General features: G+C 37.7%; 5 protein-coding genes and 1 long non-coding RNA gene across 13 annotated transcripts; 4 read left to right on the plus strand and 2 right to left on the minus strand.

Annotated features, from left to right (window-relative positions):
• Positions 1-246: 246 nt before the first annotated feature.
• On the minus strand, positions 247-2134 carry nedd8l (NEDD8 ubiquitin like modifier, like). The gene is made up of 4 exons (XM_024273525.2): positions 1961-2134; positions 1113-1160; positions 656-738; positions 247-576 (listed from the first exon to the last, which is right to left on the minus strand). The coding sequence occupies exons 1-4, from the start codon at positions 1976-1978 to the stop codon at positions 456-458; spliced, it is 270 nt and encodes an 89-aa protein (XP_024129293.1). The 5' UTR covers positions 1979-2134; the 3' UTR covers positions 247-455.
• A 1313-nt stretch (positions 2135-3447) lies between these two features.
• On the plus strand, positions 3448-5324 carry LOC112147268 (zona pellucida sperm-binding protein 3). Its single transcript, XM_024273523.2, has 10 exons — positions 3448-3602; positions 3682-3866; positions 3946-4049; positions 4128-4219; positions 4291-4471; positions 4539-4644; positions 4709-4794; positions 4896-4984; positions 5050-5151; positions 5217-5324. The coding sequence occupies exons 1-10, from the start codon at positions 3536-3538 to the stop codon at positions 5225-5227; spliced, it is 1023 nt and encodes a 340-aa protein (XP_024129291.2). The 5' UTR covers positions 3448-3535; the 3' UTR covers positions 5228-5324.
• Positions 5325-9698: 4374 nt separating this feature from the next.
• LOC112147269 lies at positions 9699-11386 on the plus strand. Its single transcript, XM_024273524.2, has 9 exons — positions 9699-9859; positions 9940-10106; positions 10177-10280; positions 10347-10435; positions 10503-10683; positions 10761-10866; positions 10948-11033; positions 11105-11193; positions 11261-11386. Exons 1-9 carry the CDS (start codon positions 9796-9798, stop codon positions 11314-11316), a joined length of 942 nt encoding a protein of 313 aa, XP_024129292.1. The 5' UTR covers positions 9699-9795; the 3' UTR covers positions 11317-11386.
• Positions 11387-11557: 171 nt separating this feature from the next.
• On the plus strand, positions 11558-18164 carry LOC112147234 (RING finger protein 212B). 4 transcript variants are annotated; one of them, XM_036216339.1, is made up of 13 exons: positions 11558-11754; positions 12504-12623; positions 14138-14190; positions 14270-14344; positions 16833-16939; positions 17021-17165; positions 17240-17268; positions 17343-17383; positions 17468-17492; positions 17564-17627; positions 17703-17754; positions 17867-17897; positions 17992-18164. In XM_036216339.1, the coding sequence occupies exons 2-13, from the start codon at positions 12524-12526 to the stop codon at positions 18056-18058; spliced, it is 789 nt and encodes a 262-aa protein (XP_036072232.1). In that variant the 5' UTR covers positions 11558-11754; positions 12504-12523; the 3' UTR covers positions 18059-18164. The 4 variants fall into 4 exon arrangements, with proteins under 4 accessions (XP_036072232.1, XP_024129240.1, XP_036072231.1 ...); XM_024273472.2 differs by lacking the exon at positions 11558-11754 and adding an exon at positions 11776-11962; XM_036216338.1 differs by lacking the exon at positions 11558-11754 and adding an exon at positions 11945-12073.
• Positions 18165-18680: 516 nt separating this feature from the next.
• On the minus strand, positions 18681-23149 carry homeza (homeobox and leucine zipper encoding a). Of its 5 annotated transcripts, none has more exons than XM_024273466.2 (2): positions 23023-23149; positions 18681-21585 (listed from the first exon to the last, which is right to left on the minus strand). In XM_024273466.2, the coding sequence occupies exon 2, from the start codon at positions 21559-21561 to the stop codon at positions 19576-19578; it is 1986 nt and encodes a 661-aa protein (XP_024129234.1). In that variant the 5' UTR covers positions 21562-21585; positions 23023-23149; the 3' UTR covers positions 18681-19575. The 5 variants fall into 5 exon arrangements, with proteins under 5 accessions (XP_024129234.1, XP_036072229.1, XP_024129233.1 ...); XM_036216336.1 differs by lacking the exon at positions 23023-23149 and adding an exon at positions 22759-22868; XM_024273465.2 differs by lacking the exon at positions 23023-23149 and adding an exon at positions 22662-22799.
• Positions 22830-23345, plus strand: LOC118599937. Its single transcript, XR_004949470.1, has 2 exons — positions 22830-22971; positions 23090-23345. It is a non-coding gene; the product is annotated as an uncharacterized LOC118599937 (long non-coding RNA).
• Positions 23346-23378: the final 33 nt, after the last annotated feature.

The raw sequence follows: 23378 nt of genomic DNA on the forward strand, positions 1-23378 counted from the left end.
CCACTAGGATATTGATTTTATTATAAAATGTATGAAAGCACAAGTCTTTATAGATTTACTGTATAAAGATTTTATGCAAAGCAGTCTTTCACAAACATGTTCACAAAACCGCTTTTACTGGTACATGTCAATCAACCGCATTGACTTCACTACTTTAATCTAAAGAAAAGACCAGAGAGAATATTCTGTCGGCTGTTCGGATTGTCTTTTGAAGATTCTGTTGTTTTCTAATAAAGAAAATATATCTACAAACAACTGAGTGACTTTATTTAGTGGAGAACAAAAGTGAGCTTTAGGATTTATTCACAGAAAGAAACTAACAAAGCACAGCTTTCTGATTTTTTTTTTTTGTTTAAGAGGAAAGTTGTTTTCCTTCCTCTGGAATAAATTGGCATGAAGAAAGCAAAATTCAAATATTTTCTCTTAAGTGCCAAAGTGATGGCGATCGGTGGTTCTCATGACGACAAGAGGTGCGTGCTGCAGTGGCGGGTCGCCGATCCTCCCCGTAGTGCCAACACAAGATGGAGCACTGACCCTCCCTGGATCTTGTAGTCGGCGGCGGTCTTCTCATCATTCCTGAGGGGGCAGTAAAGATGATTATGTGGCAGCAAGAGAAGCATCAGGAAAGACTTCGGTAAACGGCGGAGGAACTCACATCTGCTTCCCACTGTAGATGAGCCTCTGCTGCTGTGGAGGGATCCCTTCCTTCTCCTCCACCCTTTCTTTAATTCTCTCCACCTGATGCACAAAAACACTTGAATGTGCCAAACTCACATCGCCATGTCGCTGTCACAGAGAGTTGGAAATATATGCAGCAGCAAGTCCCAAAATACTATTTATTCCTAATTATATTAGAGTGTTAAAGGTAAAACAATTTCCAATTAAAGTGACTAAAACATTATTAAACAAATTTTGCAAAAATATGTATTTTGTTCTTTCACGGAGAAAAAATACAATGTATATTTTTAACACGTTAATTTTGTAATGACCAGTGTCAACATAAAATATTTTGTTCTATTAAGGCAAATTTTGATAATAAATTTACTAAAAGAATAAAAAGACCACAAAGGTGGCAGGAGGCGAAACAGAACATTATATTTTGTTTTGTTTACCTTGTCTGTAGGCTCAATGTCGATCTCGATTTCCTTTCCAGTGAGGGTCTAAAAAAATAAATAAAACCAAAGCTTTAAAAAAAAAAAAGGTGTGGATTTTTAAAAACAAAAAACACGGCACTTGTTCAAACTAACAAAGTGATGCAACATTTTAATCATGGATTTGTGATTGTTGAGGCTCTTGATTACTATTCTGAACTGAATTCAATTCAAGCATTTGGTGACTAGGACTATAATATTCTATTATATTCCCTTAGAGTCCTCTATATTCTTCACTGCTGATGTGACTATTTTCAATCCATTTTTGCTACACTTTGAATAGAATTTTTAGCATTAAAATCTCTGTTTATCGTGATGGCTGTTTGAATCACATATTTACACAATAAAATGTACAACTTTCAGTTAGGTAGACCACTGAAAAGTATGTCAAAGCCATGTCAGTGTGAATGCAGAATGAAAACTACCTCAAACGTTTTAATTAACGTTTCTGTGTATAAACAGCTACATACGTGGATTTATTAATTTTAAAAAAATAAATTAGGAAGGACAAAATGACAGTAACTCAATGGAGAAACGATACCATGATTTATAAAGGTAACTAAACTGTTTTGTTTTGAAATATTTAAGGCTGAATTAACCTATTTAAACGAGAATAAACACCACACAATTTGAGATTGTACAAAAATATTCTCAAGTCAGAAAAAATAGATATTAGTAAACCAAGAATCTACATTTACTGAATTAGGTGTGAATATACAGAACCCGAGGCCCTGACATAAAAAAGGCGGACCGATACTAGTACGAAAACCAGGGGAAGATTTTTATAGTTTTATAAATTAAAGTTTTACCTTAACTTTGATCAGCATGATGAAAATGAAGTATGTTACAATTTATAAAGGTTTATAATATCTAGAAAATAAAACTATACGAAAATAGCTCATCACACAGCAACTTCGGCTAACCGGACAACACTTCCTGTGTAGCGTGCCAAGGCTCCGGAAGCAACAATGTCAGAACACAAAGGTTCCGCTTTTGCAAAGAGGATAACTCAGGGATGGCGCACCCTGCCATTCCAATGAAAGATATATAATTATATTATCAAAATATTACATACACAAAAGAAAAATGGTTGAGTAATGTACCCTTACTAAAAAAATCAAAGAAACAGATAAAAAATGTAGATATCAAAATGTAAAAATATACAATCACAAATGATTAAAAACAAATTGTGTTTTTTTATCAGCAGACCTATCTTAAATTCTAAAATTTTCCCTTTTTTTGTTTTATTTTATTTTATTGTTTTATGTTGGTTGACTTCAGTAGAAGACATTGTTTAACTTTTTAATTTTGCAATATTCTTTGCACTTAAAGATATATGTATACTACAATGTATTTATTGTATTGTATTTTTTATTTTATAAATTAAAAAAAAGAGAACTAAAGAATTCTCAAAATTGGGCACAAACAAAACGACTTAATAAAAAGTAAGTACTATTGTAACAGTACTTACATATTTAAAGCAGTTACCTAAGTAAACACGGAATAGTACTTCAAAAGTGAATTTTTGATTACAAGTGTGTGATTAGTTAGAATGTATTTATTTGTTTTCTTTCATGTTTATATATATTTTTCCAGATGCTTTTCAAATGCTTTTTTTTTTAGTCAAGCAGAAAAATAAAAGCCTCATATTATACAAAACGGTCAAATTCAGGATATTAGATAGAGATGCAAAGTTTCTAACTCTACCATGGAGTTTTAGGGCCATTTAATAGCAAAAAAAGAAAAAGTTTTTTTTTAATTTGCAAAGTTGCACATTTGCAACTTTAAATTTTGTAACATTACTTTTTTTTCAAGATCCTAATACTCAATCGTATCATAAATTGAAATTTTAAATTAATGTATATTAATGGGAAAAAAGCTATTAATGTGAATTTATTTATCAAAAAAACAAAAAAAACAAAATAAAAGTTGGACGCAGTTTAGCAAGATATTTTTTAAAGATATCTTTACTGAGGAACAAAACAGGGAATATTAAGAAATAGGCCAACTACAATGTCTTTTTTTAAAAAGAATGTGCAAAAACACATAATTTCTTTTGATATTTTTTTTATTTAAGGAATTTTAAAAAATTAATTAAACCAAAATCCTTTTCTTCTGCCGCCCTCTTCCATACCACTTAATAAGACATATATGTTTAATCTTTGTAGTGAGTAAAAAGTCTGAGGAGTGTTTTTTGTTGATTATCGAAACAAAGAAGAACAAATGGAGAGTGAATAGTTATTGGTTATATTCCCCAGACCCTGAGAAAGGGTCATTAAACGCAACATTTCCTTCCCGCCCTGACTTGCACAGGTGTTAATCGTTTAGGTTTTAGGAAGTTGTATAAAATTCATCCATGTCAGTCTGCTCTGAATCAGCTAGTCATGGGGACTTGCCTTTACCTCGGTGCTGTGATCCTCGCTGTTTTTATTGCAGCTGGTGCTGAGCCAGGTATTCCCTTCTACTTCACATATCTGTGAAATGCAAATTGTGGTTACATTTGACTAATATTATCTCTTTATTATCCTAGATATTAAAGTTGTCTGTGCAAGAGACTCAGTGAAAGTTAAATGGAGGGTATCTTCTCACTTTGTGCCGTACGCTGCTCGTCTTTTCCTCGGAAGTTGCATGCCATCCAAGTGGCAACTTTTAGCCTCTGGAGACGGGGAGGCATTTTTTGATTACAAGTTTTCTGAATGCAAATTTACTAAACAGGTTTATTTTATTTATTTTTTGTACAAAGTGACCTTTATATTTGCTTCCATCCTATATTTGACCACTTTTTCTCTTGCAGATTAAGGGAAAAAATGTGGTTTATAAGAATGAACTGAGCTTCAGGCCACAAGCAAAGGGGAGGCCTGTCGTTTTCAAGCAGCCTATTGAATGTGTCTATAAGAGGTATGGTTGACAAAGTTTATCAGGAATGCATGAATATCCAGGATTGGTTTATTTTTATATATATTTTTCTTCCCCCAGGCCTGAAGGTTGGATTCCTCCATTCTTAAATCCTGGATCTGGTGTATCTGAGGGTCAAAGTAATCTCGTTTTTCACATGGCTCTCCTCAATGGTGAGTTCTCATTTTATACAAAGAGGCAAACTTAAAAGATTTGGTTCTAATCTTCCCTTACTTCTTCAAAGAGCAACTAACTGGTGTGGCAAAGACAAATGTGATCCCCTTGGGTTCATTCATGCCTATATGGGCAGCGGTGGAGCAAAAGTCCCATCAGCCCCTACTGCTGCTCATGGATGAATGTGTTGCTGCCACTACACCAAAGCTGCATCCTGGCAGCCATGTCCACCAAATTGTTGGAAATCACGGGTGAGCTTTGTACTTAGAATTTAAACAATATTTAGACTAGGAACTAACAAGCTCTCTTTTCTGTCAGATGTCTCTTTGAAAGCAAACGAGGAAGTGCGGTGTTTCTTCCACGCTACCACTCATCGGCCATTATCCTTTATATTCAGGCCTTCAACTTTGGTCTCGGAGATGAGGCAAGTCTCTTTCCTGACATTTGGACTTTTGACTTTATAGATTTTCATGGGTGTTCTCTTGTAGGTGTACATCCACTGTAACTTGGTTGTATGGGATGATGGTGCTCTTGGCCAGAGTAGAAAAGCTTGCCACGTAAAGGAACACGGAAGGTAACTTGAACTTGCAATGTCACCAGAAGACCATGAAGTTAAAGTGACTCAATTTCAAGAGCACTCAAAAGCCCTAATTTCCTCTGTCAACTTGATTACAGTTGGGAACTGCTTGATGACCCATCTCAAAGCTCCGTCTGTAGCTGCTGTGACTCAGTTTGCAGTTCAAAGGCCAGAAGATCAGTCGACGGTAAGGAATTTGCAACTTCTAAATTCAAAAAGTTCCATGCATTAACTTGCTGACTAAATACCCAGAACCTCACACGTCGAGCTACAACACAGTGTTGGGGCCATTGGTGATAAAAGATCAGTCTGGATTGATTTCTAATGCTACAACAGTTGGCTCTCTCCCTGGAGGTGAGTATAAAAAAAAATTTCAGCACCAGCTTAAATGAGATTTCTGAGCATGTCTGTCTCAACAGGAAGTCTGTAGCGGCTGCACAAGTGATGAAAAGGTCTCTGCTCTCGACGAGTGAAACTTCAGCTTTAGACTGTGATTTAACCCAAATAAAGTTTCTTTAAATCTTAAATATTGTGGTGGCTCAATTTTAGAAGGCTGTAAAATGAGTAGTGGTGGTTCAGGAGAACAAAACTGAAGGTTAGATTCCTCCATTAAATCCTAGATCTGGTGTATCTGAGGGTCAAAGTAATCTTGGTCTTTCACATGGCTCTCAATGGTGAGTTCTCCTTTTATACAAAGAGGCAAACTTAAAGGATTTGGTTCCAATCTCCGCTTGTTAAAACCAGTTATTCTTTTTGGTTTCCAATAAGTGTGGGATACTCTTAACCAGAATTTTTGCAGAGGGTTTAAAATTAAACTTGAAAAATGATCAGACTGAACAATTCACCCCAGATTGGAGGTTTCCCTGCTAGATGTCACACTGAACTCAACATTGCCAATGGAAGGTTTGCAGAATTACCATCAGTTTTTGTGACTGAGGTACTTCAGACTTTCAATTTTAGGAAATTGGTACACATCAGCTTCCCTTTATTTGCTTAAAACGGTTACATTTTCAAGGCTTAATATTACCACAAATGGAATCAAATTTATCTTTGCACACTATTGCATTTTAAGCTACATGAGAAAATGTTCTTTCAAGAACTGTAGAAAAGGCACAAACTGACTTTGGAAACATTTGACAATGGAAAGTGATGGACACAAGGCGCTTTCCATGTGTAAGCATTTATTCATACTTGAAGCACTACTGATGTACCCACAGCTGCCCTGGGGTAGAGTGACACATGGTTGCCAGTTTGCACCTATGGCCCTTTTGACAATCAACAGGACATTCACACCAGTGGAACCACACTGGAGGCAGGGAGAGTGAAATTTCTATCCCAAAAGATGGGGTCTAAACGACAATCCTTCGATCATTGCTCCACTAGCTGAATGTGCTGTCAGCTACTTTTAGAGCGCTTTATTACCTTCTTGGAAGCTCCAAAGTGCTTTACAGTCAAAGTCACACAGACTGGTGTATCCACTGGTGCCAACATGTAACCACCAGGAGCAATGTGAGATTCAGTGTCTTGCCCAAGTACACATCGACAGGCAAGGCAAGATCTTCCAATCAGAGGTCAATGCTTCACCTCTGCACTGTTGCCACCCCAAGTTTCAGGATGACCAATGAATGAATTAAGTTTGGATGTGTGCAGTTGATAAATTGTATATGTTGGTGTTTGTTACTTATTGCAAGTGGTGAAACATAAAACCTCTAAATCTCTTTAAGCATTGACTAAAGATTCTCTAAGAGTACATTTCTAAATTAGGTGTTCAGACAACACATTAGACCACCACGATTGAATTCATGGTTATAGGAGCTGATTCTCTGACTTATGGTAAATATGCTCAAAGCAAAATGAAAGTCTGTATCTAACTACGGTTCTATGAATCAAGGATGACAGCCAGAGTTCCCGTTCAATCCCGTGTATCATTCGTTCATTCGTTTTTCAATTAAAATCGTAAATGAAAAAAAAACGAAAAACCAACCGTTTTTTTTCGTTTTTTGATTCAAAATCCAAAACGAAAAAATGAAAAACGAGCCGTTTTTTGTTTTTTCGTTTTGCGCACCAAAACGAAAAAAAACGAAAATCGGATAACGGGTGTTCGATTTAGTTTTCCGTAATCTCATTTTTGACACGGGGGAACTCTGAAGTAGCCCCTCACAACCCCAGCCATACAGTTTTGAGCCAGATGTCAGCTCACATGAAGAAAACAAAGATGTTAACTGATCTATTTATCTGCAAGCGGATGCACTGGAAAGGAGTGGAACATCTATCACAAATTAAGCTTTTTTAAACTGCCAGTTTTTATTTAAATAAGCAAAATACTCATAAATTCTGTTTTTATCGTAAATTATTTGATATATGTCCTCTATCATGTGACAAATGCAACAAGAACATGTAAAAACACTAATTTCATTGATGTAGGTCTTTAAGCACCAACTTATTACTGTAATGTTATAGAATTGTGTTTCAAATAAAGGGCTTTAAGTTTACCAGTTCGTAAGTTGATCATTTTCAAGTCTTAATGCCGATATTGACAGCAATTAAAAAGAAAAGCGACCATATATAAGTGCTGAGTTAAATGCATGTGGTCCAGAAGGTGGGTCCACCACACGTTAGTGCTGCTGCACCTAAGAAAAGTTAGGCATATCGGTGGAGCCAGTTCAAAAATTTAGCCTAGAACCCTGGTTTAAAAGAAAAAAAAATGACAGTGAACACCCATACTCAAATAAAACTGCTTTATTTTGTGCTTCTGTGCTTCAATTTGCTCGTAACCAGGACAAGATGAATTTCTCAGTAACACTTCCAAACATCCAGGGCCTCTGACTGGATTTTCACATTTCGGCAGTGGGTGGAGTCGGCCTCCAACTTTATTCTAAGAATTATTTTCTACATTTAGATTATTTTTTTGCTTCTTTCTTGCAACTAGGTCAATTTCAGCACATTTTTGTTTGCATTTCTTATTTACCTTGTTACATTCAAAGACCTGAAACTGTAGATGTCATTTTTGTGCTTTTATTTATTTATTTTTTTAATTGACAATATGTTCTTCAGAATTACTTGGATAAAAAGTAGTTCAGCCTAACAATTAAGTTTTCATTACGAATATTTCTTGTATCTTTCAAAACTCCCCAGCCACTTTGGATAATTCAAGTTTATCATATGAAAAAACTTCCTTGTATTAGAGTTTAGATTTTGCTCATAAGTTCATACTTTAATTGGAACAAAGGATTCAAGAGGAAAAAAAACTGAAGACAAGAATCCATGCCAAGAAGGAAGTTGTGAAATTAATTCATTAGAAATAAGAACCAGCTTTGTTGACACAAAAGTGGCTCTAAGTGGCTGCTTGACAATCACTTTTAAGGCCTAAGCCTTAAAATGTCCACCTGGACTTTTCTGAAAATTTTGATAATGAAAGGGTCAGAGAATGTCCTACAAATGTGTGCGTTTGCCTATTTTTTCCAGAAGACATTGAATTTTTACTATATATCATCATTTTACAATTTATTTTATTTCATAATAGTGTTAGAGCAATTTAAATTGTAATATATATATATATATATTATTTTTAGAGTTTTTAGTGAGGAAAAACAGTGCAAATGTACATAAACAACAGTTTTTGTTTGTTAAAAGTTTAAATTTGTCCAATATCAAACTATTTTCAAAAACATTTCTGCATGTTCCTCTCTAATTGTGCATAAAACCGTGCATAAAATGTAAAATATCTACAGGCGTTTTTGGTCACTGACAGTCAAAAGTCCCACACTTCCAGGGAGTCTCGTGGTGCCCAGTTTGCAGCATCAGTGGGAAAAGATTTCACCTGTTGATGGTTTCCTGTATTTAGAGATGGTTGAAGACCTAGGATCCGTTTGGGGATGAACCTCAGTGGATGAAGGTCTTCGTCATCAGGTTCTGCATCTGTCTCCCACTGTTGTTGATGTGGTGAGCCGCTTTGGTCTTTGACCACCTCACCAGAACCTCCAGCATCTTCACATTTGATCATCTTTGGTCCTCTAGCATCAGCTCCAGCTCACAGACTCCCACAGGACACTTGAAGAAGAATAGTTTTCATATATAGATATATTTATTTCCAGAAAAAAAAACAAATATATGCATATTTTATAAGATTACTTATAATTTATGGGTTAAAACAATCTAACTCACATTTGAATGACATTTCTCTCACACAGTGTGTATTTCAGAGTAGAAACTAGCTAGAAACAAACTGCCCAGTAGGAGCGAACAGGGAGCGAGGCTCAACTGATTGGAAACGCTCACAATCTGTGTATCATTTGTTCATTAGTTTTCAACTTAAAATCGGAAATGAAAAACAAAAAAACAACCTTTTTTCGTTTTGGATTTTAAATAAAAAAAAAACAAAAAAACGGTTCATTTTTTTTTCATTTCCAATTTTAAATTGAAAAACGAATGAACGAATGATACATGGATTCTGTTCCCTTGAGTTCCTTGCCAGAAGTGTTGAGACCACAAGGTGCCACATGACTTTATAGCCTCACATAGGTCACCAGCAGGTCATAGGTGACTTTGTTGTCAATAAATTCTTAAACTACGCATGCACAAGAGGGATCATATAGTGCTTGATGCACCGCCTCTGGCGGTCAGGAGGGATGAAATAAAACAATATTCTCCCATACCTGATAGAACCTTCAGTGCATAAAACCTCAACTTCTCAGCAGACTATGTTGAAGGATGTTGAGGATTTGCAGCATTATAAAACTAGAAACTCTTCTTCTTGTGTGGTTTAATGGCAGATGGCACACAGCTTTAAGGTGCATTTCCGCCACCTACTAGAACAGCATTTGTTTTGGAGTTGCCCTGATCCAAAAGATAGGGGAGGTCCTTGCTGTTGTTGTACTGATTGCAGGTCCACCTGTGATTATTGCACACACACCAGGTGGAAGTCATTCCTTTGATTGACTTTTCCCTATCAGATGGAATAAAACTGCACCCAGGCCCAGAATTCAGTATGCAGTCACAATGGCTTTCATTTGGGATTTGTTGGTGTGCTTCTGTCTGGGGACTGCTATGATGGTGAATGCAGGTAAAGGTTTTTGTGTCATGGTAATGAGATGTTAAATCTATATGTTATCAGAGGCATTAGAAACATTGTTTTGTTTTCAGAGCTGAGGGTGGACTGCAGGCCTGACTACATGTCACTGGTTTGGACTGACGGTCGGTCACAGGCTGATCCTTCCCTGTTCCGTCTTGGTAGCTGCTTTCCTACAACTGTCGGCCCCCGGGAGGCAACTTTTAGTGTGACATTTGATGACTGCAACTTCAGGAGACTTGTAAGTACTTTATAAATTTAATGTCTAAATATATTTCTGTCCTCTCGTGACCTTTGGGTTTTTCTTAAAGGTAACTGGAAATGAGCTTAACTACACCAATGAACTCATCTACACATCTTCACCTGACTCATATGTCCACCCTTTTAGTCTCCCAGTTGTCTGCTCATTTGAGAGGTTGGTATTTGGTTTGTGGTTCCTGTTTTCCAGAAACTAATGACTGACATCTTCCCCCTTTATCAGGCCCAAGGACTGGTATCCATTGACTTATGACCCAGTGTTTTCCACATATGGAGTAGAAGACTTGATCTTTCACATTGGACTAATGAAGGGTGAGTTTAATCAAATTTGTGTAACTGTGGACAACTATGGCTACAACTTTGACCTCTGTGGTTCCAGCTGACTTTAGTGGACCTGCTGAGTCTAATGTCTTCCCTCTGGGCTCCATGATTCCTATCTTGGCTGCTGTGGACCAGCAGGCCCATCAGCCTCTTCTGCTCCTTCTTGAGGAGTGTACAGCCTCAACCACACCTGACCTTCACCCTGGAGCCAACTTGTATCCACTAATCACAAATAAGGGGTACTGGACATATTCCTTTGTAATGTAAAGACATTTTATAAATTACTGAAATGACTTCTATTTTGTTAATCAAACAGATGCCTTGTGGATAGTAAAGTTTCACGCTCAAAATTTGAACCAAGACGTCGACTGTCTGAGATAGACTTGTCTATTCAAGCCTTTAGATTTGCACTGGGACAGGAGGTAAACTAGTTTCTTGGTCTGTCTGAGAGTTGGTTTCAGAGTCCTGAAGTTTATTTATATCTTCCTCCTCCCCCAACTAAGGTGTTCATCCACTGCAGCCTGGTTGCATGGGATCCAAATGGACTTGATGACACAAAGAAGGCCTGCCACTACACAAAAGATAATGGGTAAAAATGATTAACTACATGCAGCAAGGCTGAATGCAATGTTGATAGAAGTACATTTTTCTGTCTCCTAGCTGGGAGTTGCTGGACAACCCTGCATATAATAACCTGTGTGACTGCTGTGAATCCACCTGCAAGTCAAGGAAAAGGAGGAATCTGTCAGGTGAGTGTACCTATAACCACTATGAGAGTCCTTGATGCTGTGTTTTGATGAGACTTTTCTCTTTCAGAAAAGCATGGCTTGGCAAAAAAGGCAGTTGTTGGACCACTCACCATAACAGCCTGAAGTCTCAATGTTAACTGCTCATGTATTTTAAGCTGTAAATGTTGCAGTGATATTAAAGATTTATGACTTATTTGGCCCAAGGTTTATTTATTGTGGCATATTCCAGTTTTTTTTATTATAAATATATATAAAATTAAACACTATACCAGCAAAGTCCCCTACTTAAAAAAAAAAAATATGTGGCCTGTAACTGTACAATGGGGGGAAATGTGTTGTTGCTGACGTCACAACATGTGACAGGTTTAAATTTTAAAATGTATAACCTTGACAATGGTTTGCATAATTAAAGGGGGACACAATTTGATTTGACCTACAGTCATGCTGAAACTCAAAAAAATTCAAAAGACCAAAAAGGTGTTTAACTGTAATCAAGGACTGCAGCAGCTACTAAGTTTTGTCTGAGAAACTGACCTGAATGACTCTGCAAATCTCAAATAGGTAAGTTGTGAGGTTGGCTATATTTGCTAACTAGCTCTGACTATGGACATGGGTGTGGCTACAAAATAAAAGTCTCAAATGCTAGCGTGCTGGTTGAATGCACTTTAATTGTGGTGGGGCAGCGTCACGTCGGACGTAACTATGATGGAGCGGAAGTAAAGGGAGGGAGTAAACCGTTAATTACCCGACACCCCTTTGACTCCACCAGGTAAAAATAATAGCTATCGACGCTTAAAAGTTTGATTTTTACTATTAACACCATGTTCTAGCTTAAGGGAGCATAGAGCCGTCCTGTGCAGATGTTTCAACTCTTGGCATTGTACGATTTTTTTTTTTAAATTATATACTTTCAAGTTTTCATAATCCGGAAGCTAATTCCGTATTTATTGTCCCAGGATATTAGCTTTTAAACTAATAGCCATATTTTAGCAAACTAATTATACAGTTGCTGCCCAAAAGTGTAATTATCTACCAATCTCAACCTGCAACTTTAACGCTTTATTTTTATTTTATTTTTTGATTAAATGCAGTAAGATGTGTTTGGTCGCTAAATTGTTTCTTTTTCTTTTCTTTTTTTTTTTTTTAAACTTTTTTTTGTTTAACATTGCATGTAACTAATGATTCAAATGGAAGTTAACAGCAGCTTTGGTCAGTGAAGATTTATATCTGATCCAGTTTTTAACAATTATAGAATCTTAGTTATACCCATAAATATTACACATTTAATTTGATCTTGTGCTTATTTGCAGACAAGAAAACAAGATTAGAAATGGACTGGTTCCACTGTAACCAGTGCTTCACAAGGAGAGGGTCCAAGTTTGCTGTTTCCAGTTGTGGACACATCTTATGTCAAGCATGCATTAAACCCAGTAAGGAAACGCATACATGTAGATCTGCTTAGTTTATTATGTACTTATCATCTACTTAGTGCATCATATTAAAATATAAATAAATGATTAACAATACAGAACTGGTTTATATATGTATTACATTTTTATGCTATTTTTTTAATAACTACAAAAGCAAAAGCTACAAACAGGTTGCACACTAACCTCATTTGCTAAGGAAAACTTTTAGATGACCCAAAATTAAAAGTTGAAAATCCACAATATGTCCTTGTCATTGACACGATCCATGTCCGTTTTTTTTATGGGCTAATTACAAAATGCCAATCTGCTTTGTACTTACTTTATTCACAAAACATTACAAGGTAAAACGTGGGAGAAGTATTAGTGTGAACTGTTTATTTTTGTTTTTGGTGATGCAGAAAATGATGCAGACTTTTTCAGTGATTAGGATTGGCCTGTTCGGAGCTTCAAAGTTTGTCTTGATGTATGTGAAGCTGCAGAGGCAGACTGGGTCCAACAATAAAGTGCACAAGACCTTCCCACACAAAAGCAATTTCTCAGTGACTTACTGTGAATAATCCCTAAAACATTACAAGTAGTACCTATTGTTAAAACAAACTCCAGAACTTCCTAATATTAATACTCTTTTTCTTTAGAGTGAACAAGTGTGATAGAAAAACAATAAAAATCACTTTGAAAAACAATGTAAATATTGAAAAGTTAGAAAAAAATGTTGAAAACCAAAAAAAGTTTTTTTCTTTAATTTGAAATTCCTATAATCATTTCTCTTTCTCTTTAGAGTGAACCATTGTGTTCAAGTACTGCATGTTGAAGACATGTCCTTATCTTCTTGCTTTAAGACTTCAACTGTTGTAACCTACAAAATTTGCTCGAAAAACTGAAAATTTCCCCCAAAATTTTGGGAAAAAAAATCCAAAAGGGAAAAATAAATTAATTCATACACTCATTCATCTTCTTGTCCGCTTTTTCCCTTTTGGGGTCGCGGGGGGTGCCGGAGCCTATCCCGGCTACTGATGGGCAAAGGCGGAGTTTACTCTGGACAGGTCGCCAGTCTGTCACAGAAAACAAATAAATACAAATGTAAATAATAATTTTGAAAAACATAGAAAAAGAACAAAAATATATCAAAAAACAGAACCAAAAATAAACGGTTCATACTGGTAAACATGTCTCATATTTTACCAATGTTTTGCTCTAAAATGTTTGTGGATAAAGGAAGAACAAAACATACTGGCGTCATTGTCACGAGCACATAAACAGAACAGACACGGATGATGTCTATGACACATAGTGGCTTTTAATTGCAGGTCATCTAGTATTTTTCATGAGCAGATGATGTTAGTGCCCAGCCTGTTTGTAGTTCTTAAAATATTAAATAAAAAATAACATTTAAAAAAAGTTAGCACTAGAAACCCACTTTTTGTTATTTAATACCATTCAGTTCCATTCTTTCTTATCTGAAGAAATAACATTTCTTTGAACAGTTTTTTATCACTCCCGTATTGTTTTCTCAGAGCAGTGTCCGGCATGTGGAGCCAGCTGCAGTTATATGGCCATCTCTGATGATGTGGGTCACCTCGTCATATTTGAATTGTTCTTATTCAGCACAGAAAACCTTTCATTTATGATATTGTTTCTTGTTTTAGATGCAGCCGCAGGGAAAAGTGTTTTTTAAGGACCCGGTAAACCTCATTCAGTCGAAGCTAGCAAGCATTTCACAGGTCTGTTTCACCTTTGCTGCTAACACACCAAACTCACATCACATTTGTAGGTTTAAAATAATGGTTTCAAATATACATAATTGCTTTATTTTATGAAAAGTTGAAAAGATCAGTTCATTACTTTAGTGGTGTGTTTCAGATCTAAAACAGTCAGTAGAGCTCTGTGTAATTTTTTTTATGTGCCCGCAAACGTCTAATAAAAATGTGTAAAAAAAATTAGGAAAATAAAAAAATAGAGGACCAAAAATTGTTATACTACTATTTAATTTAAATTAACTTGAAATTATGAATATGCTATGTGCTCCTTTAGCCCTTTCAAAAGTGTTAAAGAGCTGCAACTGATTATGGTTCTTCGATAAACTAACAATTATCTAACTTGCATTAGCAGCAGATCTTTTTGCAGCGTTCTGGCTCCAGACATGAAGATAACCCACATTGTCACAATATGATTAGGAAAAGACTGGACAAGCAGAACCCTCTGTAAAACCATGATAAACCCACTGTTGAGCATGGTGGTGGAGGGATGATCATTTGGGCTGGTTTGCAGCAACATGACAACTTGTCTGTTTTGAATTCTGAAATAAGACAGCAATCGAAGCACAGCTACAAATTTACTTCAAAATAGATCATTTTCATGTAACGTCACATAAAATAGCGAGTGTGCAAAGTGACTTCCGGTTTTCGTGTTTGGAATGGCAAAGCTGACAGCTGAATGCTGTTTAAAGCAACTTTACGTAAATAATGAAAGGTAACCTTAATCAATTGTAGCTGAAATTTGTACAATATTTATTTTATAAATGTCCTACCTGGTTGTATTAGTTTTCCCTTCTTAGATCGTTCACAAATCAAAGTACAAATGTGACTAGTCCTGCCTGCAGTCAGAGCGCAGCACAGCTGCTTCTCCGAATTCGTATGAATGATGTTAAACGGGTCGAGGGATCATTTCTCTCGGACAACCCACTCATGGTTAGATGAAGGTTACAGGTACTTCATTGAATGCTGCTTGTTTTATATAATTAAGATTTCTCTCTTTTAATTTATGCTAACGCTAATGCTATCTTTCCACAACGGGGATAAGATTTAGAGCTGGAGGAGATCTTTTCTGCCCAGTTAAAGTTGCTTACAAAAACAGAGCTAAAGTAAGACGATTTCAACATGTCTTACAATAAAGAAAAACTAATTACTGTTGCGTTATTTTCTGGCGTTGCTTCCCTTTGCTGTTGCTCATAACCGTGTCTGATTCATGTGCAATAATAAAGGTAAACAAGGATGAAAAAATAATTTGAAACCGTCAAAAATATATATAAGGAAATTATTATTTGCACGTAATTTTCTAAATACGTACTGCCAGAGTTGAACTTTTGTCCTAGCTGCTCTTATTTTAAACACTGAAAATACGCGGCTTCATAGCGGCACTTAAAATATTCACTGTGCCACTTGATAAGCATTCCTATTTTTTCCATTACCACTTCAAATTACCCCGAAAAACAACAAACACCTCTTATTACAACAACTAAATTCAGCCTTGGGTGCAGCTAAAACATGCGCGGCCAACATGCAGCAATGTGCATCCTGGTTGTGCTTATTATGTGTGGCCAACATGAATTTTCATTTGTTTTTGTGCGCGATTGCACCTAAAGCGCGTACAAATAACCAAGCAAAATAGAACCTGTTAGAATAAAATCTGCTCAAATGAAAGGTCGATATTTTCAATAGAGCCTCCAAAATTGAAGGATTATTGAATTTCGTATTTAGATTTGTAAAACGATCTGAGAGTAAATGAGAATACCTTTGGGCAGGACATTCATCACATAAATATTGTACATTTTTCTGTTAAAATTAGTAAGGTTACCTTTTGTTATTTACATTAAATTGTGTTAAACACCTATCAGTTGTCACCTTTGTCGTTCTAAACCTGTAAACCGGAAGTCACTATTCACATTTCGGGCCCATGTTGCCATTTTGTCTGATGTCACTGTGAGAAGGGTCTCACAACATGTGTAAAGGGCAAATATACAGTATGTACATTTTGGAATGGCCTAGTCCAGTGCTTCTTAATTAAAAGTATGTGTTATATTTGGACGGAACTCCAGAGGGTACTTAAGATAAAAAATAAGTAACATGACTGTTAACACGTTTCCCTAAAATAATACAGTTAAAATTTTGTTTTCAGTAAAGGTTAAAAAGTATTAGGTTGTTTTTTTTTTTCCTTACTAATTTTTCATTATAATTACTTCATCAGAGAACTCCTTACTTAGCTATTTTGAAAAGCAAAAAGAATTTAAGAATTTATATTTTAATGGTTTATCTAACGCTTTTTTACTAGTTTAATCCAACCAATTTTGCAAAATTGGAACAATGTTTGCATGTAAAATTTCACTTTTTAATCTAATTTTTACTTAGCAAGCTAGGTGCTTAAATTGAGATTTCATTCATGACCCACTTCAGTTGGATCATTTTGTAGTGTTTATACACTCACACTTCCCAGATCGCAAGTTTCCAGAGAGCGCAGATGGAAAGAGTCACAGCTCATTTTAGGAAGAAGGCTTCCACGATGGAGAGGCATCTGAAGGAAGTCACAGACCAGGCTTACAGGTGACCAACAGGAAATCATAACCGAGTTGCAGCATGGATTAATACCCTTTTAGCAAAATCCTCCTCCTCTGCTTTCATAAGGCATCTCTCGGAGCTGAAAAGGGAGAATGCAGATTTAAAAAAGCAGCTTTCAGAACTCAGTGGGGAGAATGTAGAGCTAAAGAAGCAGCTGTCGGAGCTGAGGAGAGAAACCGAGGAACTAAAAAAGCCGCTTTCTCAGAGGAGAGTAAGGAAATAGCTGTTCTTTCTACAAATGTTGTCCTTTTGGCCATTTTTTTGTACTCACTTTGTTTTTCACAGATTTCTCCAAGACCTTTTCAAGTGGATGGGTAATGACTATTTTTCTGCATTTCTTCATATTTTCACAAGCTGGTTATGATGCAATTTCCCCCTTAAAATACAGGGCTCAGAGGGTGTCACTCCCAGTGGCTGTTACCTCCCCAGGTGACCTCATTGGACTTGCTATAAATAACATGCTTTTGATTATCAGACATATTTTGGATTCTGCAATGTGTTGTTTTTTTCCAGTTACACCTCGCTCAAGAACTACAAGGTATGTCCATGTTTCAGTTAAATGTATTTGTATTTTCAAAATATTACTTGATGGTTTTGTTTGGGAATCAGCCGTGTCAGCTCTGCTGAGTCCCTGCGTTGGACCCGAGACAGGGGTCCTAGCCTCTCTCTCACTGTGAGTATTGAAAAGACAAATTTATTTATAAATATTAGATAGGAATTTAAAACTGTCCTGTTTTTCTCATCCCAGACCCCTGGATCAATTGCCTCCATTTCTAGTCACAGCTCTCTTCTCGATCGGAGTAAGTGTAATTTCATATAACGCATTCTTTTTAGATCTGAAAACACTTTAATTCATTAAATTCTGCTCTAAATTGTCCTTCATAAATGCCCTTTTGGTTTTGTCTTGTAAAGGAACACCCCCTGTTTTCAGCACTCCAACAAGGTGAGTAATGCAGCTGCCACATCAAAGTAAACATTTCTGTTTGAATATTGGGTTTTCCCGTAGAATTGACTCAACGCTTTACTGTCATTCTCAGGAATCAGTCTACTGTTTTCCAGTTCCCATTTATGAATGGATTGTCAATAGAGTCACCTCGACATTGATTTAATGTTCTATGTTGTTCAGTGCTTTCTTGCGACAAAAAAAGTAAAGTTTCATTCCTGCAAATGTTCAACACTGCTGCTTATTAAATGTTCAACGTTAACTAGATTTGTGAAAATCTTTTCTCCTCATAAAACTTTATTTTTTTTCTCTTAAAGCTGTTCTGCATATTAATTTTACTTTTTTCCCCCATTGAAAACATTTAAAGTAACTATTTCTGACAATCTAGCTACTAGATTCAAAGAAATCCAATTTCGCACATGTATTTATCAAGACAAATCTTTTACTGGTTTCCAGCAACAAAGTGTGCAAATGTCTCTTTGAATACAGAAAAAAAATGATCAAAAACATTGGTAAAAGAAGAGGCTATTTGTAGAAACATATCCCATTTCATGACACTTAAATTAAGCTTTTCAGACTTTGATGGAAGAACAGAAACAAAAGGACCTGCTCTATCGTGGCAGGTTCCGGGTTATTTGACCATTGTGTGGACATTTTTAAGAAACAAAAAACTGATTCCATTTAAAGCAAGTCATACTCTGTAAAGAACCATTACAAATATGTGAGATGGTTAACTTGGAAAAGAAACCAAAAGCATCTTTTAAAACATGATTTGACAAAATGTAATAATCTTTGGATTTGAATCCATCTCTGCTTTTAATGTGTACACTCTTTTTGCCTGCCTAGCCCTTCTACAGTTAGAAACCATGTACTAACACACTATGTTTAGACAGACAAAAGTGAGGAAAAAAAACATCACTGAATGACTAAATTGGCAATTTGGACAGTTGTATGATGTGTTTTCTCAATCTACAGTTAACTATTACAAAGGTCTGGATATATGCATATGACAAATGATTCTGATATGCAGAATTACAACAGAGCGACTGACTAGAAATCAGGGAATGCGTTTCAGAAATACACTAATCAGACCAAATACATTTTCATCGTCATGGTCTGCATCCAAACATGATGGCTTTCAGAGCTGTAAATTGGTGGAATTATGACGTCAAGCTCTAAAACCAAAGTGCAAGATGTCATTTTAAAGGAAAAAAAAACAAAACAAAAAAAAAAAACATGTCCAGTGTGCTTTCATGATAAGGAATTCTTGGCTGTAAAGGAATAACTGCACACATTATTCAGTCAATGCAGACATTTCCCTAAAGCAGTACATCATCCATTATATTCAGGTACCAAAATTACAAACATTTTAAATTACCATCCAACCAGTAGAATACTAACAAATCTGTTTTAGTGAACTAAACAAAAATAAGCTACAAAAATATATAGAGCAAACCAGTGTACTGGTCACTGTTTACAGTAACACAAAAGAGGGCAAATATAATTCAAGTCTAAATATATTAAGGAGAAGTAAGAAATGCAGCATATATGAAAATCACAAACCTCATTCTAGGCTTGTTCTAGGAAGACTGGATTTTACAAAACGTGCCTCATTAAAGCAGTGTGAACCCCAATGTTTTCAGCCTGTTGTGATGAAGTTGGGTGTAGTCCACAACTTCTAGAAATGTTCTCCAACATCAACGGATTCTTGGTCAGTTTTCTCAACTTCCTGAGCAGCAAACCAATCACGCACCTGCTGGTAGCTCATTCTGGATTTCTTGCATAGCGTGTCAAGGTCTTTTTCATGCAGCGACCCTGTTGCAAGGTAGTACGCCACCAGGGGCTGGATATCCGGAGAGTATGCACCCGTTCCGTTTGCTCTGGCCTTGCGCTTGCGTCCACGAGAGGTCGTCCCACCTCTGTTCGTCAAACCGGTGCTGCTTTGCTGATTTGCAAGTTCTGCTAGGAACTGATCACGGACACCCTTGACCCAGCGCAGTTGGCCATTTTTGACGGCATACCGCGTGTCGCCAAACCACTGAATAACATCTGCTCTGGGTAATCCAGTAAGTTTAACAAGTTCAGTGTAATCTTCACTTGTGGGCCACTGACACTGCAAGAAGTGCTGCTTCAACACATCCAGCTGTTCCTTGGTCTTTCTTGGCCGCCCTGCTGGAGTAAGAGTAGGAGATGTGGAAGTGGAAGGCCCAGAGGAACCCAGGGGTGTCTGTGGGGGACTGGTTCGGGTCGAGTGCAGTGACTTTTTTGATGTTCTGAATCGGTGTGAAAACGGTTTACTTGGGGAAGCAGCTGGTGGTGGACTGACAGACGGGGAAGAATAGGGTGATGATTTTATTTCCAGGATGATGTCTGGTTCACTCTTAAAGTTTTTCGTTAACTCTAAAGGTTGTTCATCGTTTGGTTCTTCATCCTTAAAACTCTCCCCGTCTCCAGAAAGCTCCTCAATCACTTCAGGACCCTGTGTCTCAAGGACCCTTTCACCAAATGCCTCTAGGCTGTTAGACAAAAATGTCTGAAAGAAGTGTGAGTTTCTAATCCCATTGTTGCGTGTTCCCTCGGGGGGTTTCTCCCCATTGGGCTGACGTGACTTTTGACTAACAAGTGGAAGGGGTTGACTCTCCGACTCATGTTTACCTCCCACAGCAGCGCTGTGAGAAAAGCTTTGTGCCGCCGCCAGGCTCCCTCGGCCGACTCTTAGCTGGTAGCGGCTATCACTGAACCATTTGCGGATGTCGTTGCGGCTTAGCCCGGTTTCTTCCTGCAAACGTCGCAGCTCGGCCTCTGCTGGCCAGTTTTCTTTCAGGAAGCTCTTGCGTAGAGCGGCAAGCTGAACTTTGGACTTTTTGTAGCGCCCGTGCCGGTGCTGTCTTGAAGTTGCCTCTGTAAGGTCAAGGGAGACATCAGCTGCTGCACTCGCTGGTATTTCTGCTGGTGGGTGGTAGAAATATGAATCCTTCGGGGGTGGGAGGGTGGAACTGAAACAAGGCGCTCTGGATTTGGCTGCTTTATACAAATCTGGCGACTCGCACTTTGATTTCTTACTTTGAGGAGTATAGCTAGGTAAACCACCCTCTTCTTCACCACTGTCATCTTCAATTACCAACTCCTCCAAACTTTCGCTCTTTTCCTTCAGTTTGGCTTCTTCATTTGATTCAGTGGAATTATCGTAAAGCTCCGGCACAGCTAGCTTCCTCCGTGTTTCCTCAATTTCCTCGGAAGACCAGCTAATGCCATATTTGATTCTTTGCACCATAAACCACACTTTAACTTTGTCCAGTGGCAAGGCACACATCCGTGCCAGGGTGCTGACTTCTGAGGATGACGGGTATGGGAATAAGTTAAAGGCGTGGACAAGTTCTGGGATCTCGTCAAGTTCTCGGGTCTGATCAGACTGCGTCCACACCAGTTTCAGTCCCTCCGAGACCAGAGGCAGGCACACGACGGAGTTGTTGTTGGTGGTGAAACTAGCCACACTGCCAACGTTGCTTTCAGCCGAGCTGGCTGAATGGCACAATTCCCTGGGTGAGCTCTTGGTTTCAACATCAATTTCATATCCTTTCTCCTCTTGGTTTCCACTGAAATGTTTAATTGTTATTCCCAGCCTTCCGTTTTTTCCACTGTGTTCAGTATACGAGGCCATCATGGTTATCAAATAGGACTCAGTCACCTAGAAAGGAAAAAAAGGGGTGGGGGAAAAATAAAAAATAGTGTTAGTTGAATATCCCAGCCATCATATCCTTATTTCTCCAAAGTTAAGATCACCAGATGGAAGTGGAACCCCTTTAGAGAAACAGAACAACGTTGCCGGGAACTTTCGGGGTTTTTCTCGTTCACAAAGTCAATTTCCCCAACAACTATTGCCCCTCCCCCTATTTCTCTCGACTTCTTCTGAACTCTATAAAACCGGTCGTATACTCTGTCCAGACTGAATCTCCCCTCCCCCAGAGTGTGGCGACTGACTTTTGTTTTGCATGTGTGGGGGGACTGGTCAGAGAGGGTGGAAGCACAGGGAAGGAACATCTACCAGGAATTCATCACCGTCTCCTCCCTTTGCCCTCAGTCAGTCGAGCTTTGTTGTTTTGCTTCCAAGTTTTCCGAAAGCCATGTGTTCTAAAGAAGAGCCCACAAAAGAACAGATCCAGAGAAACGGCAAACTCCTACATTTAGGATAAGGAAAACACCGGTTTATCCGTACATGTGTGTGTGTGTAAACGCAGCAGGTGTTGTGCAAGTTCATGATAAAAATAGTTCTTTTAAAGGAGCCTTAGTCAAGTGATTATAATTCATCTTAAAATGTATTATTCCTAAAAAATTGTGAAGTTGTTTGTATAAAACTACACATGTTCAAGTTTGTTTTGAAATAACAAATATTTAATTTGTTATTTAATTGGATCACATAATGATACATTCAACATTTTGAGTTGTTTTCAAATCATAAAAGTGAATTTAAGTGAAAATAAAACTATTGTGAAAGGTTCCTTTTACTTTTCATTCATTTAAAACAGCTGAACCCCCTTAAACAAGATAACGGACCTTCCTCCTGTTTTATTTCAATTTTTGTTGCTTTGTTTGAAACATTTATCTCTATATTTTTTGTCCTCATTTTGTTGGGTGATAAAAAGTTAAAAACAACAACAGTTAAATGTCTCACCCCCTTTGTGGCGTACTATCTAAAACGCTCGAGTCTGCACAGGCGCACTTCGCCGTTAGACACGCTCCAGTAAAACATAAAAATAAACTTACCTAAAATGCCTAAAAATAACCCTTTATCCTCCGCGTCCCTTTGAACGGCACCAACAAAAAATCGCTGAAAGTTAAGAATGAGCCCCTTTCCACTCACTCGGCTTTATATCGCCGAAGTTTTCGAGGCGGGTCGAAGAAACAATACCGTCCGTCTGTTGGTTTGACCCTTGTCTTGTTTATCGAGCACCGCCACGGATTACGGGCTGGATTCAAAGATGCGAGGCGACCAAGTTTGTCGCCCGTCGCTGGAGTTCAGTCGTCGGCTAATTCCTGTTGGCCTCGCAAGCGTTCCAAGCCGAGAGATTAAGGGGTGAGTTGAAATCACGTCTCTTCCTCCCCCCCTCCCCGCCCGCCTGCTTGCCTCTCCTCCGGTCCGCTCGTTGTTGCTTTTGTTCTTTAACGGAGAAGTGCTCTCTCTGTCCGGCCAGATCGAGGCGAGGCGGAGCTGACGACCAGGAAGCCCACAAGGCCCACATGACTCTCCCACAGTGACGGCGGGGTGGGTGTGCCAGTCTGGATGAACAGGCGGCGGGGTTGGAGGAAGGGCCTGCGCCACAAATCCGTTACACTCAACCAAACACCAACCATTAGACTGGTCCCGAAATCAGATTATTCAAACTTAAATCACACCAATGAACACTCAGAGTGCCACAGTTTATAAATAAAGATCCTTAGAGACTCTTTCAACTATCCAAACTTTATTTCTGTCAGTAAAAT

Source organism: Oryzias melastigma, linkage group LG17, assembly GCF_002922805.2.
Source record: "Oryzias melastigma strain HK-1 linkage group LG17, ASM292280v2, whole genome shotgun sequence".
In the NCBI taxonomy this organism is placed as follows: domain Eukaryota; kingdom Metazoa; phylum Chordata; class Actinopteri; order Beloniformes; family Adrianichthyidae; genus Oryzias; species Oryzias melastigma.

What these genes read in the sequence shown, in the direction of transcription:
- nedd8l (XM_024273525.2), bottom strand. An exon ending in ACATTGAGCCTACAGACAAG is followed by an intron (nt 739 to 1,112) that starts GTAAACAAAACA and finishes TTTGTGCATCAG; the next exon opens with GTGGAGAGAATTAAAGAAAG. An exon ending in ATCTACAGTGGGAAGCAGAT is followed by an intron (nt 577 to 655) that starts GTGAGTTCCTCC and finishes CTGCCCCCTCAG; the next exon opens with GAATGATGAGAAGACCGCCG.
- LOC112147268 (XM_024273523.2), top strand. Translation starts at nt 3,536, where the DNA reads ATGGGGACTTGCCTTTACCTCGGTGCTGTGATCCTCGCTGTTTTTATT. An exon ending in TGCAGCTGGTGCTGAGCCAG is followed by an intron (nt 3,603 to 3,681) that starts GTATTCCCTTCT and finishes TTATTATCCTAG; the next exon opens with ATATTAAAGTTGTCTGTGCA. An exon ending in GGCCAGAAGATCAGTCGACG is followed by an intron (nt 4,985 to 5,049) that starts GTAAGGAATTTG and finishes CTAAATACCCAG; the next exon opens with AACCTCACACGTCGAGCTAC.
- LOC112147269 (XM_024273524.2), top strand. Translation starts at nt 9,796, where the DNA reads ATGGCTTTCATTTGGGATTTGTTGGTGTGCTTCTGTCTGGGGACTGCT. An exon ending in GTTGTCTGCTCATTTGAGAG is followed by an intron (nt 10,281 to 10,346) that starts GTTGGTATTTGG and finishes CCCCTTTATCAG; the next exon opens with GCCCAAGGACTGGTATCCAT. An exon ending in CCACTAATCACAAATAAGGG is followed by an intron (nt 10,684 to 10,760) that starts GTACTGGACATA and finishes TTAATCAAACAG; the next exon opens with ATGCCTTGTGGATAGTAAAG.
- LOC112147234 (XM_036216337.1), top strand. Translation starts at nt 12,372, where the DNA reads ATGATTCAAATGGAAGTTAACAGCAGCTTTG. An exon ending in AGCTAGCAAGCATTTCACAG is followed by an intron (nt 14,345 to 16,832) that starts GTCTGTTTCACC and finishes CACACTTCCCAG; the next exon opens with ATCGCAAGTTTCCAGAGAGC. An exon ending in AGACCTTTTCAAGTGGATGG is followed by an intron (nt 17,269 to 17,342) that starts GTAATGACTATT and finishes CTTAAAATACAG; the next exon opens with GGCTCAGAGGGTGTCACTCC.
- homeza (XM_024273464.2), bottom strand. Translation starts at nt 21,938, where the DNA reads ATGTTCCTTCCCTGTGCTTCCACCCTCTCTGACCAGTCCCCCCACACA. An exon ending in CCCACACATGCAAAACAAAA is followed by an intron (nt 21,586 to 21,878) that starts GTCAGTCGCCAC and finishes TTTCCTTTCTAG; the next exon opens with GTGACTGAGTCCTATTTGAT.